This window comes from Trichoderma aggressivum, assembly GCF_033847375.1.
Source record: "Trichoderma aggressivum f. europaeum strain CBS 100526 chromosome Unknown scaffold_047, whole genome shotgun sequence".
In the NCBI taxonomy this organism is placed as follows: Eukaryota; Fungi; Ascomycota; class Sordariomycetes; order Hypocreales; family Hypocreaceae; genus Trichoderma; species Trichoderma aggressivum.
In genome coordinates this window covers 2,925-21,559 of record NW_026946413.1, presented here as the reverse complement: position 1 = coordinate 21,559, position 18,635 = coordinate 2,925, and the positions used below count along the sequence as shown (strand labels likewise).

At 44.0% G+C, this 18,635-nt stretch overlaps 6 protein-coding genes across 6 annotated transcripts; 4 read left to right on the top strand and 2 right to left on the bottom strand.

Annotated features, from left to right (window-relative positions):
* Nucleotides 1–596: 596 nt before the first annotated feature.
* On the top strand, nucleotides 597–1,739 carry Triagg1_8922 (uncharacterized protein; the record flags this gene model as incomplete). Its single annotated transcript, XM_062903822.1, has 1 exon — nucleotides 597–1,739. One exon carries the CDS (start codon nucleotides 597–599, stop codon nucleotides 1,737–1,739), a length of 1,143 nt encoding a protein of 380 aa, XP_062752044.1.
* Nucleotides 1,740–2,261: 522 nt separating this feature from the next.
* On the top strand, nucleotides 2,262–3,161 carry Triagg1_8921 (uncharacterized protein; the record flags this gene model as incomplete). The annotated part of the gene is made up of 1 exon (XM_062903821.1): nucleotides 2,262–3,161. The coding sequence occupies one exon, from the start codon at nucleotides 2,262–2,264 to the stop codon at nucleotides 3,159–3,161; it is 900 nt and encodes a 299-aa protein (XP_062752043.1).
* Nucleotides 3,162–3,921: 760 nt separating this feature from the next.
* Triagg1_8920 (uncharacterized protein) lies at nucleotides 3,922–5,898 on the bottom strand (the record flags this gene model as incomplete). Its single annotated transcript, XM_062903820.1, has 5 exons — nucleotides 3,922–4,037; nucleotides 4,108–4,248; nucleotides 4,325–4,981; nucleotides 5,051–5,462; nucleotides 5,548–5,898. 5 exons carry the CDS (start codon nucleotides 5,896–5,898, stop codon nucleotides 3,922–3,924), a joined length of 1,677 nt encoding a protein of 558 aa, XP_062752042.1.
* Nucleotides 5,899–7,627: 1,729 nt separating this feature from the next.
* Triagg1_8919 (transcriptional regulator family: Fungal Specific TF) lies at nucleotides 7,628–9,178 on the bottom strand (the record flags this gene model as incomplete). Its single annotated transcript, XM_062903819.1, has 2 exons — nucleotides 7,628–8,890; nucleotides 8,972–9,178. 2 exons carry the CDS (start codon nucleotides 9,176–9,178, stop codon nucleotides 7,628–7,630), a joined length of 1,470 nt encoding a protein of 489 aa, XP_062752041.1.
* Nucleotides 9,179–10,565: 1,387 nt separating this feature from the next.
* Nucleotides 10,566–12,308, top strand: Triagg1_8918 (uncharacterized protein; the record flags this gene model as incomplete). Its single annotated transcript, XM_062903818.1, has 5 exons — nucleotides 10,566–10,688; nucleotides 10,745–10,848; nucleotides 10,937–11,938; nucleotides 12,016–12,061; nucleotides 12,156–12,308. The coding sequence occupies 5 exons, from the start codon at nucleotides 10,566–10,568 to the stop codon at nucleotides 12,306–12,308; spliced, it is 1,428 nt and encodes a 475-aa protein (XP_062752040.1).
* Nucleotides 12,309–13,365: 1,057 nt separating this feature from the next.
* Triagg1_8917 (uncharacterized protein) lies at nucleotides 13,366–14,463 on the top strand (the record flags this gene model as incomplete). Its single annotated transcript, XM_062903817.1, has 2 exons — nucleotides 13,366–13,655; nucleotides 13,731–14,463. The coding sequence occupies 2 exons, from the start codon at nucleotides 13,366–13,368 to the stop codon at nucleotides 14,461–14,463; spliced, it is 1,023 nt and encodes a 340-aa protein (XP_062752039.1).
* Nucleotides 14,464–18,635: the final 4,172 nt, after the last annotated feature.

The following is an 18,635-nucleotide window of genomic DNA, read 5'->3' as shown; positions in this document are numbered from 1 at the left end:
TCACATCATGTGCGTGCGACAATGAACCCCTCTCGTTGCCGTGGCCTACAAGTGGTTCATCTTCAAAATGTCAATCCGTATACAGTGCGGCGTCCCTTGAGCCAATTTAGATCCGCCAGCTAGGGCCATTCATTCTCTTCGCCTTTAACCAAGGGGATCCCACTCGTGCAATCGTGGTTAAAACCGGCCGTGTGGGGAAGCTTGTGAAGGGGGCGTCTGTTTTGCCTCTCCGCGGATGCGGGGTTGTCCGGGGGGGTTTATTAGATTCCCAGTGGGACGATGATGGATTGAGTAAGAATCATCTTGGAGCTGGTTCCTGTGATCACTGGAACCTACCACTTGCTTGGCGTGGGTGTAGGAGCCGTGATGGGACATTTCGTTTGAAGAGCCGATCTCGGATCAGGAGGAACGCTGACATCAGGGCCGGTGAGGAACTGGAACTGGAAACCAGAGGCCTAGAATGTGATGTAAGACGGCCAGTCGATACCAGGTCAGACTTTGATTATTGCACACGAAAGAGAAAAGCAGAGAAAAGCCACAGCCCGGGCAGAGTCATTGTCACTCTTTACTTGAAAAGCCAACAACCACCCTGCACAATGGCTCAGACATTTCACATTCTCGTTCTCCCTGGCGACCATGTCGGCCCCGAAATCATGGCCGAAGCCCTCAAGGTCCTCGACGTCGTAGAACAGTGCCGGCCGAACCTCAAGTTTGAGCGCACGTTCGACCTCGTTGGCGGCAGCAGCATTGACAAGCACGGAGTCCCCGTGACAGAACAAGTCCTCGACAAGGCCAGCAAAAGCGACGCCGTGCTGTTCGGCAGCGTGGGCGGGCCAGAGTGGGCAAACGCGTCTCCCAACCCAGAGGCCGGCATTTTGGGACTTCGACAACGGCTGGATGCGTTTGCAAACCTGAGGCCGTGTGAGATCCTGGTCCCGAGTTTACTCGAAGCCTCGCCACTCAAGCCAGACATCGTCAAGGGCACCAAATTCATCGTCGTCCGCGAAAACTGCGGCGGCGCGTACTTTGGCGACAAAGTCGAGAAGCCCGAAGTCGCATCAGATCTATGGGTATACGAGCCCCGAGAGGTTGAGCGCTGTGCCCGTGTATCGGCCGCCGTGGCTCGAATCCTCGGAAAGAATGGCGATGGCAAAGGCGGCGATGGTCCGGCCATTGTGTGGAGTGCAGACAAGGCAAATGTCCTTGCCAGCGGGAGACTCTGGCGCCGAGTGACTCAAGACATCTTTGACAGAGAGTTTCCAGACATTGACCTGCGCCATCAGCTTGCGGATAGCATGGCGATGCTCATGGTCAAGAACCCGCGCGGCTTCAACGGCGTGATTCACACGGACAACACCTTTGGCGATATTCTGTCGGACATTTCGGGTGGCATCGTCGGCAGCCTTGGGACGCTGCCGAGCGCGAGCATCTCCGGCATCCCAGGACAGGGGAAATGCAATGGAATCTACGAACCGGTGCATGGAAGTGCGCCAGATATTGCCGGCAAGGGCATCGTGAATCCCGTTGCGCAGATTCTTAGTCTGGCGATGCTTCTGAGGTACTCGTGCGTGCTTGTGGACGAGGCGGCGGCCATCGAGAAAGCTGTTCAGACAGTATTCGATTCGAAAGAGGCGGGTGGACTCGGCATTCGCACAAAGGACATGGGGGGTGAGGCCGGGACAAAGGAGGCTGGTGATGCCATTGCTGGCGAGGTTCGGCGTCTCTTACAAGCGAGCTGAGTTGCACAAGATGAAGGTGATGCTTTGGGTTCTTGGAAGATGAGATGCCAATACGGATTCTTGGAAATAAATACACTGAAGTAGTAAATCCGTATTTAGTCCAGAGTCAACTACCTGGACTTTACTGCATGACTCTGAATATCATCAACAACAACTTTGAGCAAACTCCAGCTGCCGCAGCAACTCTCCGGCACCATCACTTCCACCACCTGTCAACGGGCCGCCCAGAACTGTGATGTTTGATTAGCCTTTTTCATCTGATCTTTTTGCCTATTAATTTTATTTTTCTTCGCCAAGTGAAAATCGCGCTGCTTTCTCTCCGCCTTCGCGTTTTCTCTCTCTTCCTCTCCATCTCACATTGTTGCAGAGTCACGCCTCGGCCACCAGCATCTCTCGGCGAGAAATACAGATACTGCATCCTGGGTATGTATCCAAGCTCATCCATACCTGCTTTGCCTCTCTTCTTCTGTCTCACGATATTAAACAGTTTGCAGTTCGCCCGCCGACACCCATCCATCAACGATGCCTTGCAAGAGAAAGAAGCCGATGATCATGTTGTCGTACAAAGACCTTGTACGACCACGCATCAAGGGCAAACCCCCGCGGCAAGTCAAGAAAGGAGACCCTGAATGGGAAGATGGCATCAAGTGTATCAAGGCATACCATTCCCAAGCCACTGTTTTATCTCCAGCCGACCGGCAAGAGATGCGAGAGATCATACGGCGCCTCCGCTACGTTATTTCTCCCTCGGCCAAACATGCGCCATCATCGCACACACTCATGAAGGCCCATCAAAGGAACATCAAGAAAGGGAACGCTCCGTCGTGGCCCATTTTCATTATCCTCAAGACTCTGTACGGCAGTGCCTTGCCCAAGAAGTACAGAACATGCATTCGCAACACCTTTGGCACGACAGAGCTCGACGACCACACACATGAGTATTTTGCACTTGATGGTGCAGAGCCTGCTGAGCCCGACGCTACTGAGGAGGATTATCCGAGGTCACCTTGGCAAGATGGGATCTTGGATGACAAAGCCAAGATCTCCAAAGAGACAAAGAAACGTGACGCATCGGCGTTGGACATTGAAGATGGCAGTTCTTCCGCCAATAAGCGTACAAAGGTGAGAGGCGCTGAAAGCCTCTCTTTGCCTATGCAACTGGCGAACGCCGTCTCCGAACAACAGACTGCTAGAGAAGGAGGTTGTGAAGGCTCGATTGGAAAACTCTGGGAGATGATTGACAACAAGTTTGAAGCGATGCGGGCGGACTTTGAGCGACACGAGAAGGACAAGTTGGAGGTTCGAAATAGGGAGCTTCAAGCGGTGATGATGGAAGCAGTCAAGTCTCATGGAGAATTTTTGTTGAGACTTGCGGAAATTGCCTGGCAAAGGCCTGCTGCTCTTCAGGACGCTGACGTTTGACACCAACCGGCCGCCAGTGTCTCGTGTTCATTCGACTACGTGGGCATTGAGAGCCGTTGAGAGCTTCTCGTTTATTTCTTTTGAGTTTGTTAGCAGGATTCGTATATCGACCGGCTGCAGTTCTGGTGGTAGTCTTCAGATAGCTTGATCATTGATCCGCGCAGTTTGCCGCACTCGGCTTTGCCACACTTGGTTTCGCATATTTCTTCAAACGACCAGAAATGTTACGTGAGCTGAATTGAATCACATTAATCTGTTTATACATGGTTATTTTGGCTAAACTCGTCTACCGAGCTGGTTCACTGTCAGTCGATGCTCTTGTTGAGGTATTGATGTGGTGGTTCATGGTGCATGAAAAACTCCTTGTACGTACCTGACTGGGAATATGGTCTATACTGCTTATACCAGGCCAAGAGAACATTGAACGCACTGTGATGGCGTAGAAAAGCTAGATAACTTTGAACCAGTGTGATGAAATATTTGGTAATGGAAACTGTCGTACACTGAAGCACATAGGCATGCACAACAAATAACCACAACTTGAGAAACAGAAATTCTCAAAAGACGCACGAAAGTAGCAGATACGAGAAAGAAAAAAAGGTAGAGAGTCTGTTATTTAAGACATCGTCTTCATAAACGATGAATTATTAGCGGAATTACTTTGTTAAACAAGTCTTGCTATATCTTTCGCTGCTTTACTTTATTTATACTATATGTTACATGACAGAAGCATCTCTTCATAGGTAGGTAGTCTTAATTCTTACGCAGCCAAAGCTTCTAATACCCGCCCAGTCATGGCCAGAACCTTTTCTTCCTCCAACCTCCGCGCCACAAGCTGTAAGCTGATGGGCAGCCCATGCATCAGATCGGCGTCATCTACACATTGCACCAGTTAGCATCGTATCAATAGCAGAGCGCTCAGAATGAAAGGGTAATATTAACGCACATGTCTCGTGAACGTCTTTGCAATCGCTGCTAAGCGGAGTGTAATCTTCCCGCGGTACGTCGATGCTACGATCTACATTCAACCCGGTAGGGAATGACACGGCAGAGTAATCAAGCACATTGTAGACACCAGTGTATGCAACTGTTGTTGTTCGTCTCGTCGTTAGCAAGCAGCATACAATTTGCATGCACAAGAGGCAGGACAAAAGACCACATACCATGCTTAAACGTTCCGCTCTTGACCGTGTTGAACGGTACTGTAGGCAGCAAAAGAGCATCAAGGCCAGCCTTGTTCCACCTATCCAAGTAGCGGTTCTGGAAATCGGTCCTCTCCAAGTGAAGCTTCCACATCTCCGCCGTGCCGAGTTCCCTCGCGACGCCGTAGGGGGCCATCTCGTCCCTCAAGGGCTCATCGGTTGGCTCGAGCTGTGACTTGATAGTCCTGCCGCCATCGGCCACAAACATGCGCTGCAGCAACAGGGATCCCTCTTCTTGGTCAGCATGATCCCACTCCACAATCTCATGGCCGGCGGCCTTGAGTCTGGCGACTGTGTGCTTGAGCGCGCGAGCCACCGGAGCCGTGGGCTGGACCATGCCGTCGTGCCACATGACGCCGATCCGGAGCTTTGAGGGAAGCTCTGGCTCTCTCCAGGGAATCGGCAGGCATTTGGGGTCTCTGAACCAGGGCTGGGCGCCAATCACGGCCTTGCTATAGAGTTTGATGCCGTTCAGAGTCGGGGCCAACGGGCCATTGACAGATGCGACGGCTTCTTGTCCCGCCATGCCGGATCTGCAGTTTCGTACAGGGAAACGACCGGACGAAGGGCGAAGGGTGAAGATGCCTGTACAGGCAGCCGGGATTCTAAGCGAGCCGCCTATCGTTGTATGTCAGCCACGCGTCCTTTCGCCCTCGTTGTCGGCTCTCGGGAAACTGATGCGCCTACCGATATCTGATCCAACACCAACGGGGCTGCCCTTCATGACAATGAGCGCAGATTCTCCGCCAGAGCTGCCGCCGCTGGTCGTCTGTCTGTTTCTCGGATTCAAAGTGCGTCCAAAGACATTGTTTACCGTCTCAGCAATCATCATGGCCGTGGGCACGTTTGTCTTGACATAGAAAACCGCACCGGCCTCCGCCAGCAGCTCTACCAGCGTTGCGTCCGCCTTGGCTGGATCGTCGATGTGCACCGCCATGCCTACTGTAGAATCAACGCTCTTGACATTGATGTTGTCCTTGAGCGAGATGGGAAGGCCGTGTAGGGGGCCCATTGGTTTGCCTGTTTCAGCAAAATATTGGTCTCGAGCGCGAGCCATGGCGATGGCGCGATCGAAGAAGGTCTCGGACAAGCAGTTTGTCTAGGCTGGGTTAGCATAGAACAACCGGGAAGTGAATGGAAATGAAGAAAAAGGGAAACAAGAGAGACAAGAGGAAGAAACTCACAAGTTGATGCGCCGCAGCTGCTCGCTTGCAAAACGCCAGAGTAACATCTTCCGACTTGAGAACGCCCGTCGCCAGCTTGGAGAGGAGCTCTTCAATAGTCGAGTTGGTGATGGCCAACTCTTCCTCTGTGAACCACCCAGACGTCTCAGGCCAGCCGGTCACGTCGTCTTGTGACTCCGGAGGCATCAGGTTCTCCGGGATGCGCCATTCCTTGGGTATGGAGGCCTGCAGCTCGCTGCGCTTCTTTGCGCCGAGCTCCTCCCACGACCGCTTTGCGCCACTGGCAGCATTTACACCGTTGGCGGCGCTGCTGGCGCCGTTGGTGAGGTTGGAATCTCCAGAGACGGTCATGTCGACTTTGGTCTTTGTCTGCTGACCTTGTTTGATTCCAGGAGTGATGTTTAGAGAAAAATACAAAGAGGAGGCGTCTTGACAAAGAGAATATGTCTAGTCACTTCAAGTGGCTTGGTAGACGGCAAGGATAAGGTTAGAGTCGGGGCTTATTGCTTTGACCCCGTCGCCCTGGGTCTAATGTATCCTTTTTCTCTCGTCTCTCTCCTCCTCCAAACCGTTCAAGATGCCAAGAGCAAGCCAAATAATTCCGAAGACCCGATGCCGGATGTCCTGTCCGTGATACGATAAACCCGCATGATTCCATTTCGTCAGGCTCTGCTCCGTACGATGGCTTGAGGCTGGCCCAGTGCGGGGTCTCTCGCATTCCCGGGGTCAGAGGATGCCGTTGATGCCATGGGGTCCAGTTGCCGATACGAATGCATGCTTCTTTCGAAACGAGCAAGAGGAAACTAATTCATCTCCAAAAGGTGGACCAGTGGCTAGGGGGGGTTTCCCGATGCCTTGATTGTGCCGTTTGCTGAGCAATGAAGCGCCTTCTTCTCCACCAACTTATCGCACCGCATGCTGAGGAGATGCGTTGGATAGATTGATTGCCTGTTTCGGCATGGACCAACGTTCCATGTGCGGCACCGCGTTAAGCTTCATATCTTTGGATTGTGGAGTTGATCAAGGGGAGGGGCGTGTCTCGCAACTAGCCGCTGGTGGCTTGATGCCATGCACCCCAGCTTTTAGTTGCGATATAAGAGATGTCGAGTTGATATTGCTGATAGGCACAAGTGCGAGAGGCATTGCTAATCTCTTTGCTCACCGTGTGGATGGTTCAATAGTTGATGCTTAGCACCGGCATGAGATCCGGTTCTTGTCTCCGCGTGTCGAGCTGAATGTTCAGCTGAGCAAACGCGGTGGCAACCGTTTAACTTGATCAGGATGATAATCAACCATGTCCATGGGGCTGGGAGCACGGATCTGCCTGGGATGCGCAGCCAATGGCGGTGCTTTGGGCTGAGGGGGACGAGTGAGACCTGCTTTAGTAGCGTTAGCGCATCATGTAGATGTTGAAGTGCTTGAGAAGTGAATGAACGGTGGGAAGTGAAAGGGATAGCAGCGGTTTGAAGTGAGGCATCCTCGCGTATGAATTTCTCAGCATTCTGCAGTATGCTATGGGGACGGTTGATTGCACTATATGGAAGAGAAGATTGGTGAAGCGCAAAGCCGTCTCATACGTTGGTCGAATGCAGATGCGGCTTATACAAGGCATGCAACCCAGTGCAAGAGAGTGGATGGTCGTAATACCATCGTTCTGTTGTTTTCATCATGATTTAGGGTAACACAGTTTTGACACCTTGAGCAATGAATGAAACTGTTAATGACTGGTTGGCGAGTTGCACCATGACACGCATACTCACACACACACAATCCAAGGCTTTTAGGTTGGAAATAATGATAATAATATCAACATCGTGTATGGACAAAGGTGATGAGCAAAATGATTGCTCGACAACCCTTTAATGTACTATTGTAAAGTATCCACAGACAACACAGACAACTCGCTGTTTCCCGTTTGCTCAGCAAGACCAAGTCAACACGACTCCCAAATCCCTGCGTAATGTAACATGTTGCCCTTTTAAAAAAAAATCCCGTCAAATACATCGTATATCCTTCCAATAGACACTAAACTCGAAATCGCTTTCACTTCGCCAAAACACGGAAACCAAATCGTTTATAGCTACACCAAACCTTTCATCTTCCACCGGTCCTCGCATCTGGCTAAACCATCCGGGTATCGTCGAACGCCCGCGTGATTGCAATTATGCCAGTACGCTCGTATAACATCACACTGTTTCACCGAGCTCGCGTTGATACCGGCCAGATATGCCGGGACAGCCATGTGGATGTAAAACTGCGAAGACGACGGCGTTGCTGCAATGATCTGACACGTCCGGTCCACAGCCAGGGAAATGGTGGCTGCCTTGGATATCGCCGCGAGCTCCTCGCTCACTCGGGTCAGCACGGCAATGACTCCCGCACAGCGATAAGCGTTTGCTGAACGATCCCAGTCGGTAGTGCCTTGGTTAAGCTTGAGGAGCTGCTCCATGGCGAGAATGGCGCTGTTGGAGGGATTCGAGGCCACCTCACCACTCGCCACGCGCGTGAAGAGCTGAAAAGTGTCGGCTGGGCAACCGACTGTTCGGAAGAAACTATCAGTCAGGAGATGGCGGTGCCAGCTCTCAAAGATGAGGTCCGTCGTCCCTCGGATGATGCTGCCAGTAGTGTCGAACCAGACCAGACGAACCACCATCTCGCCCAGGCCGGTGACGCTCCGTGATAACGTGTCCAGCTCAGCCCGGCTCTTGCAGTGGTAGTCCAGCAGCGATTTGGCGCCATAGAGATGTCGTTGCCAGTCGCCAAAGCCACTATCGCACACCTCGAAGAAGGCAAAGGCCGCGATGCCGATGAATGCAAAGGGGTTGGTGGCCTTTAGCGTATCCTTGAGGCTCATGAGGGCGTCCAGCCGGTATCGCGCCATGACCTCAGACTCCCACAAGTCTCCGCGGCCGGTCGAGGCTCGAGCCGGATGGCCATCGATGCGGGCCTGGACAAAGTCGCGCAGCCGCGAGATGAGGCGCAGGGCCTCGACGGACAGATAGTGGTTGCTCCGCAGCGCATCGCCGTCCAGCGAGATGATTTGCTGGCACAGCGACACCAGCGGCCGGATGAAGCTGTTCTGGTCGGCCTCGGACCAGTTGATGGGCTCGTCGCCGGGGCTCGACGCCGGGCGGTCAGGCGGCGACAGGGAGGAATCCGCCGGGCGGTCCGGGGTGAGACCCGAGTCGCTGGACCGCGACAGCGTCGACTGCGATCTGGCCTGGCGAGGGCGCGTGATGGCCGGGGAGGCGGACGAGAACGAGGCATCCCTTGCCGACGAGCTGGCGCCGACCCAGATGACTCGCTGCGGATAGCCGCCACACGGCACGCCGGCAGCGATGCACTGTTACACAAGACATGGATGAGCGTTGGTGGACGTGGTATCATGGGGGAAGGGTTAAGCAACAAGCAACAAGCAACACACAAGACACGAGACAACAACAACAACAACAAGGGCTGGGAGGGATGAGGGCATACCCACTTCTCCGCAAGAGGGTCTGTTGAGATCGCACTTGACGTCTCTTAGCTTGCAGCTGCGACAGTCCCGATCCCGGCGCATGCCACGCGGCTTTCCGACTGGCTTGTTGCGCTGCTGGAGAACCCCATCTTTGGTGTTGGAACTGGAAGCCATTCCCAACTTGCTCGATTGGGTAGGTTGTCAAACAGCAAATCGGGAAGGCAACCAAACAAGGGCGAAGACAAACACGACAAACAAGGGCGTGGGGGAGGAGGAGGAGGAGGGGGGGTGGGCGGGAGTGGATTGACAAGGGGAGAGGGGAGGAGAAAGAGGAGAAGGGGAGAAGTATAGCTGAAGAAGAAGAATGGTGAGAGGGAGAAGAGATCAGGGCATGTCTAGCATCACGATGCGCTGGTGTGGATTAGGTAGATTGTATGTATGTAGGCGAGCAAAGGATTCTGGCCCGTCTGCGGGGGTTGCAAGGAACCGATCTCGTTATCGCAAGCTCCATAGTGCGACTCTGGTTAATTGCTCGGCAGCCTACCGGGACGGAGACGAGGGCCAGTTTCTCCGCATGGCATGGCAGAGAGAGTAGCAGTAGTATGAGTTTTGAAACTAACAGTCCAGTCATCAGCAACGAGACTCACTCACTCCGTACTGTCACTCAGTTGGCGACGATATGGAGCCTCGTGAGAGCTTGGCCCCCATCCATTACCCCAGCTTTTCTTCTTCTTTTTTCTCTTCCCTTCCGAAAGAGGGGACAACTGCTGTGCTTCCCCACGCCTGATTCACCGGCCGGTGACGGACTGACGACGCCCTCGACAAGGAGGCTTGAGACTAGAAGCATCAGTACTACTGTAGTCTACCTTTTAGTGCGGTTGAGTTATCGAGTTCCGTCCGCACAGAGTAGAATCATGACACTGCATGCCTAAAGCCAGCGCTAGAGACTTTCCATGCCAAACCGCAACAGGGATCCCAACTTGAACTCGGCCAACTTTCTTCTTAGTTTATACACCATTGAGCTCCCAACAGCCACTAAATGGGCGTATCTGGCCCTCGATCCGGTTCCATCGCCGCCTCTCACGCGACAAGCCGAAAAGGCGCGAAGCTCGGACTACAAACTTGTGCTAGTATCTGGGCATCGTACTAGACAAGATGTTGGAGATAACGGGGGGGCGAACTAACAAGGCGCCTCTTATCTCGCCACTGCGATAACTAACTCAGCAGCGTTTGTTGCTTATTGCCGGCACTGACTCCGGTTCACATGGGCTTGTTTAGCCGACGACGGGCGCTGGGCAAGAAACGAGGTTCCGACGGGGGTGTGTGGCCGATCAGTGATGACTGATGAGGGAGCATCCAGGCTCATAAGATCCACCAAACACCCTCGCATTCTTTGTCCTGTGATTGACCATCAGAGAGAGCATCAGCTGCAAGGTCTCCTCCATCGCTGCTTTTGCGTGAGGAAAAAGAGAAAAAAGAAAATCCTTCACAGACTCTTTTGTCCTTGTCTTGCGCTGAGAGCGGAAACCGGAGGCGGCTCGACCCTCCTCGGCACTTCAAAATGGTGCACCAAAAAGTCCGCGACTATTTCCATGCGGATTATAAGCCTGGAGAGCGGACGCTGATTCGCAAGATTGACTTTTTCATCTTGACGTTTTGCTGTCTCAGCTACTTTATAAATTATGTGCGTGTAACGCTCTGCCTCGTGCACCTGGGCTTTACTAATTAGAGTCTCGTCAGCTTGACCGCTCCAACCTCGCCAATGCTTACGTCTCGGGCATGAGAGAAGACTTGGGCTTTGTTGGGAACCAGCTCAATGTCATTAATACTTGCTTTACCGTTGGGTAAGTGACCAATCTTGTCCCTCTATACCAGAAACGCGGAGAGTTGGAGAGACACAGAGATCAGTTGCTAACAAGATTGGATTCGTAGCTATGTCTTGGGTCAGGTCCCCTCCAATCTTTCCCTCTACTATGTCAAGCCGCGCATCTGGTTCCCCTGCATGATGCTCTGCTGGGGCGGCCTCACCATGGTTACCGCCTCCGTCCAAAAGCCGCAATCCATCATGGCCATTCGCTTTTTCCAAGGAATCTTTGAGGCCTCTACCTTTGTCGGTACGCATTACATCCTTGGCGCCTGGTATACAGAACGCGAATTGGGAAAGCGCAGCGGCATCTTCACCTCATCGGGTCTCGCCGGTAGCATGATTGGTGGCTTCATCCAGACGGGCATTCACAAAAGCCTCAACGGCCGCAGCGGACTCGCAGGATGGCGCTGGCTCTTCATCATCGATGGACTTCTCACCATTCCCGTCGCTCTGTACGGTTTCTTCTTCTTCCCGGACACACCCCGCAACACAACGGCCTTTTATCTTACAGACGATGAGAAGGCTCTGGCTGTGGCCCGCGTTCCTGTCGTTGAAGAGCATTCGCCCATCACTTTCCGCTTTCTTAAGAAGGTCCTTTTGTCCTGGTACTGGTGGGGGTTTGTCATGCTCTGGGTCATTGCCGGAGAGACGGAGTCGTTTTCTTCAAACTCACTTCTTGCCCTCTACCTCAAGAGCCATCCCACAACCAAGTACACAGTCTCTCAACTCAACAATTACCCTACTGGAGTACCTGCTGTTGGAATTGTTTCGACTTTATTCTGGGCTACACTGACAGACTTCTTAAACGGCCGGCGATATTTAGTAGGGTATTGGATCGGAATAACAGGAATTGCCACGTCTATCATGGTCTTGGTAGCATCACACAACCCAACCAGCTCGCATTCTACCTCGGTGACAATGGCCGCTTATTACTGGGCAGGATCCGTTTACGCTTGTCAAGCAACCTTCTTCGCCTGGTGTAACGACTCGATGAGATATGAAGAACATGTCTTCCGAGCTGTCGTTTTGGCTGGAATGAATTTAGGAAATAACGCAGTGAATGCATGGTTAGTATCACGGCTTTGTTCTTGTTGGAGTGGTTGTTGTTGCATCAACAACAGAGTACTAACGCCCCTTTTCGCAGGTGGAGCATCATCTTTTACGGAGCTTCTGAGGCTCCGTGGTTCATTGTAAGTTTACGCGGGTTTCCCTTATTAATTATTAATTGTTAATTATCAATTATTAATTATTAATTATTAATTATTTACTAACTTGGGGTTACAGCGTGGAATGTGGGCAATGATTGCTTGTTGTATCGCCCTCGTGATCTGGACCATTATTCTAGCCTACACGGACCGCCGTGATAGGAAGAATCGTGAGCTTGACGAAATTACTGGCACACTGAGCATTACGGTTGAAAGCAAGGAGAAGGAGTAGCGTGGCTGTTGGTTGTTTTCGTTATGTTGTGCATAGTTAATTTACATTATTTTCAATCCGCGTAACTAATGATATACTCTGTAAACGATGGATGAAGCACATAATAACTACATTTGACTTTAGATACATTTATATGTGTCTTTGTCTCACAATGTGCTGGGGTCATGTAGTCAATTTATTGTATGTGTCGAGGTGCTAGTACAATGAGCCAGGTACCTCTCCCGCAATCACACATCAGTCTCATTCGCTCATACAAATATGTCTTTACTGGACTGTCCATTATTGGTATTGATAGGATGAATTTCTGGTCGATATTTTCTTCAATGGCGAGAGATATCTTGTTGTTATTTCACGATCGCTAGTTGCAGTTGTGGGCTGTGACGGTGTATGACGCGATGACATTGCCGTTACAGATCATGATATACCGTTGCTTGTGAAGGACAATAGCAAAACAGACGTCAAAATTTGGTAACAGATATGCTGTAGAAGTTGGTAATATCAAGATCTAGAAACCGTCGTCGAGCGGTGGTCGTCGCAGTCGCACGTTGAGGCAGCCGCGCCGATTGACTAGTTGGCAGAGCGCGTCGCTTCAATTTCCATCACTTGGCAATGCGCTGTCATAATCCTAGAATCTGATTGGCTTTTTTCATCTGTTTCTTTTGCTTAATTTTAGAAAAAAATCTCTTTTAGTTGGGAATCGTGCATCTACTTCCTCGATGTTTGGGTTCGCGCTTCTTTCTATTGTCTCTTCAGCCTACGTCGCAACTCGCCGTCTCTCGGCCAGATTTAGTGACTTGCCTTTTCATTTTCTCTCTCCCTCGCACGAAGCCACATGTGAACAACTGAATTCTCTTGAAGTATGGCACCAAAAGGAAAAGAAAAGGCGTCGAGCCCAAGGATTCTGAAGGTCACAAACCGAGATCTCGTCTGACACCCTAAACACGGCGGGGAGCCTGAGCAAGTTGAGCCTGGAGACCCGGAATGGGATCAAGGGATTGCATGCATCCAAACATTTCAATCTCAAGCGACATCGTTGAGCCTAAGTTAGCAAGAGGAGATGCTGGAGATCATACAAGGCTTGCACTATGTGATTCCGCCTTCAGCCATTGACGCCCCAACGTCTCATAAATTGTACAAGAAGGCAATAAAGACAGTTGCCTCCGGCCCCGAAAGCATCTCCTGGCCGACTTTTCTCATCCTGTCAACTTTGTATAAAAAGGTACCAGCGAAATACATTGAGGAGATTCGCCGAGTGCATGGGAGAACATCAACGGACGACCTCACCAGCGAATACCTGGCCATTGACGGGATGGAGCCGGCTGAACTGTCACACAACCAAATACCAAGGTAACGAAGCAAACCGACTTCCGACGTTGAAGGAATTGAAGCGACCGAGCCACGGAAGACGGCTCTTTCGCAGAGCAAGACTAATGGTGAGGATCCCAAGCGTCAGGAGTCTCCGAACTCTGCGGCTACCAAACAACATCGGCGAACGGCAGCCCAAGTGCAGGAGAAGGGGTCCGCCATCCGTAACAACGCGGCGATAGCGAGAAAAGCTGCTGAGGACCAGGCCGCGTCTGGACCGGCGCCACCCAGAGACATCTACGACTTTCTGTCTGATAACGACAGCCAAGAGTCGATGCAAGTGGATAGAACGACGTCGACTGGGCCCCCTACTACTACTACGCCGCCTCTATCTTCTAATACTACGAAGCCGGCCCCCAAACGAGCCACCAAGCGTTCGGCCCTACGCAAGAAAGAACCGTTGATTTTACCCCCCGACATATCGCTTTCGTCCGCTCAAAAGCGACCAGCTTCGCCCACTGCCACAAACAGAACTCCCAAGCGCGTGAGGTTTCTGGACGACGACGCTGCTTTCCAGACTACCATCGAAGCTCGTTACAGCGCGATGGAGGACTTTTTTCGCAATTTGAGCTCTGGCGCGACCCAAGTCCCCGTTGCTTGCGGCAATTCCACAATTATCGAAAAACAAACCAAGGAAATGTTGGAGATCAACAAGAAGCTGGTTTCTACGACGCAAACAGTCGCCAGAGTGACGACGACACTTACCGAATTTATGTCAAATCTCGAACGCAGCCTCAAAACTCACTGTGATAAGGACACTTCCTCGAAGAACAAGTCGAAGAGTACTTGAAGGCGACTGATACGGAGCTTAAACTCGCTCTTTGTTCTAGGAGCTCGGCCGATAACCACGATATTCCCACATACCAATGACGACAGAGACAAAGACGTAATACGGAGAGTGCTCTAGGGGATCCTTAGAGAACTTGGATCAGTATGTAAAGGAGGATGCTGGGATATATTAATGTTAAAAGGAAACTAAATAAAGATAGGACTATAGCGTTATATACTATAGCACTATAGATCTTTATAATTATATATAAAATACTTAAGGGTATAGTTCTTAAGGTAATTAATATTTTAAAATAAATTAAAAAATTTTTAAATATATTAAAATAATTAATTTAATATTTAAAAATATATAATATTTTAATTTTATAATTATAAATAAAAACTTTAATTTTTTTTTAAATAAAATAAAGTTTTTTATTTAATTTTTATTATTTAATTTTTAAATTATATATTTTATAATAATTATAAACTTAAGTAATATAAAAGTTATATTTATTATTTAAAGGTTTAGTAAAATTATAATAGCTAGGTTAAAAAAAGGCTATATCTTAGCCTTTAATTTAAAATCTAGAATTAATTTATACCTTAACTTAATTAATTATAATTAATTAAGTTAAACTTTAAAAATTTAGGCTATAAAGTATGGAGGTTATATTTATTATTAAGAGGTTTAGTAAAGCTATAACAGCTAGGTCAGAGGAAGGCTATGCCCCAGCCTTTAGTTCAAAATCCAGAATTAATCCGTAGCTTAACCTAATTGGCCACAGCCGACTAAGTTAAACCTCAAAGATTCAGGCTATAAAGTATAACCGCTAATCAAGGTTTAAGACTAAACTCAAAATGCGTAAAAAGGCCCGAACAACAAGGTTTAAGCACAACGCAAGCTTTAAGCCCGCAACTTATAGTTCAATGACTTAACTAGACCAGATAGGATTGTTCCGTTAGGTTATAAAAGGCAGCGATAATCCTGCTTGCAAATGGATTGCGTACGCAACGCAAAAGACCACCCGACGAGACAACGCACCACAAAAGCAACGAACCCTTGTAACAAAATCCTAATACTATTGGCGCCGCAGAGAAGGTCTGCTAGAGCCTAAAGAATAAATAAGGCAGAAGAGGGCAACCTAAACTAACTACGAAAGAGAAGACGTGGATCAGCTGGGCTACTGCTAAGTAAAAGAATTAGTAAAGCACTAGCTAATAGCTGCTAGACAAAGGTTTAATAATAATTATTTTAATCTTAGCTCTTAGGCAGTTTATCCTCTGTACCTAGGAGAGAGGCTATAAAGTATAATTACTAATTAAGGTTTAAAACTAAAGTTAAAATATATATATAAAAAGGCTTAAATAATAAAGTTTAAGTATAATATAATTAGCTTTAAGTTTATAATTTATAGTTTAATAACTTAATTAAATTAAATAAACTAATTATTTTATTAAGTTATAAAAAGTAGTAATAATTTTTAAAAATAAATTATATATATAATATAAAAAATTATTTAATAAAATTATATACCTTAATTACTTATTAAAAAAGATAATTATTATAAAAGCTTCTAAGTAATAACTATAACTTAACTTTAACTTAAGTAAAATAGCTAAGTAAATAATTAAATTTATAATTAATAAAATTATAAATTTATAATTAAAAGTTTAAAAAAAAAAACTAAAGCTAAGTAAAGTAAAATATAAGCTAAATTAGCTAAAGAGTATTAAAAACCTTAAGTTAAGTAAAGGGATTAAGAAAATTATTAAAAAAGCTAATAAAATAGCCTAAAATAATAAATAAAATTTATATAATTATATATATATAGCTAATTAAATTAATTAATTAATTAAAGGCTATATATATAAAGGCTTTTTTATAATTAATTTTTTTTAAGTAATTTATTTTTTATACTTAAGAGAGAAACTTAAGTAATATAATATATATTAAGAATTTTTATTATATTAAATTTAATTAATTTTATTATTTTATTTAAAATAAATATTTTTAAAAACTTTAATAATAATATTATTTTAATTATTAAATTTGTAATTTTAAATAATTAAATTAAATAAATTAAAATTTTATAAAATTATATTATTAATAAAGAAATTTAAAAATATATAAACTTAAATTATAAAATATTTATAATTAATTTATTAAAATTATTATAATAAATAATTAAAGTTAAAATTATTATTAAAATAATAAAAATATATAAGAAAATTAATATAAATTTATTTAAAAATATAATTAAAAAAATATATAATTTATTATTTATTAAAGTAAATAATTAATTAATAAAATTTATTTATAAATATAAAGTAAATTTAATTATTTTTAATTAAATTATTATAATAATTAATTTTAAAATATATTAAATAATTTTTATAATTTTATAAAATATTAATATAAAAAAAAAATTTATAATATATAAAACTTTTAAAATATTAAAAAAATACTTAATTTTAAATATTTATAATATTAAAAAATATATATATTAAAATTATTAAGTAATATTTTTAAAAATATAATATAATAATTATAAATTAAAAATTTAATATATATAATAATTAAATACTTTTATAAAAATTAAAATATATAATTTTAATAAAATATAAAATATTTTTAATATTAATAATTTTTTAATTATTATAAAAGTTATATTTATTATTAAAAAGTTTAGTAAAGCTATAATAGTTAAGTTAAAGGAAAGCTATACCCTAGCTTTTAGTTTAAAATCTAGAATTAATTTATAACTTAACTTAATTAGTTATAATTAACTAAGTTAAACCTTAAAGATTTAGGCTATAAAGTATAACTAATTAAGGTTTAAGACTAAACTTAAATATATATATATATATATAAAGGCCTAAATAATAAAATTTAAGTATAATATAATTAACTTTAAGCCTATAATTTATAATTTACTAACTTAACTAAACTAAATAGGCTAATTATTTTATTAGGTTATAAAAAGCAGTAATAATCCTACTTAAAAATAAATTATATATATAACGCTTTTAAAATTAAAAAACTACTTAATAAAACTATATACTTACTTATTAAAAAAGATAATTATTATAAAAGCTCCTAAGTAATAGCTATAACCTAACCTTAACTTAGAATATATAGTAAAATAGCTAAGTAAATAACTAAATCTATAATTAATAAAATTATAAACTTATAATTAAAAACTTTAAAAAAGGAAAAACTAAAGCTAAGTAAGGTAAAGTATAAGCTAAACTAGCTAAAGGGTATTAAAAACCCTAAGCTAGGCAAAGGAATTAAGAAAATTATTAAAAAAATTAATAAAGTAGCCTAAAATAGTAAGTAAGATTTATATAACTATATATATATAGCTAGTTAAACTAGCTAACTAATTAAAGGTTACTATATATAAAAGCTCTTTTATAATTAATTCTTTTTAAGTAATTTATCCTTTATACCTAGGAGAGTTTTAATTATTATTTTAATTAAATTTATATTTAATTAAAAAAACCTTAAAATTTAATAAATTTCATAAAAATATATTAATTTTATAAAAAAATTTATTAATTACTAAATAATATAAAACTTTATTTTTAATTAATATAAAAAAAGTTTATAATAAAAAAAATTAAAGATTTTTTATAAAGGTTATATTTATTATTAAAAGGTTTAGTAAAGCTATAATAGTTAAATTAAAGGAAAACTATACCTTAGTTTTTAATTTAAAATCTAAAATTAATTTATAGCTTAACTTAATAAACTATAGTTAACTAAGTTAAATTTTAAAAATTTAAGTTATAAAATATAATTAATTAAGGATTAAAACTAAACTTAAAATATATAAAAAGGCCTAAATAATAAAATTTAAGTATAATATAAACTTTAAGTTTATAATTTATAATTTAATAACTTAATTAAATTAAATAAAATTATTTTATTAAGTTATAAAAAATAGTAATAATTCTTAAAAATAAATTATATATATAATATAAAAAACTACTTAATAAAACTATATACCTTAATTACTTTTTTTTATTATACTTAAACTAAAATATTAGTAAACTTAATTTATTAATTAAAAAAAATAATTATTATAAAAGCTCTTAAGTAATAACTATAATTTAACTTTAACTTAAAATATATAGTAAAATAACTAAGTAAATAATTAAATTTATAATTAATAAAATTATAAATTT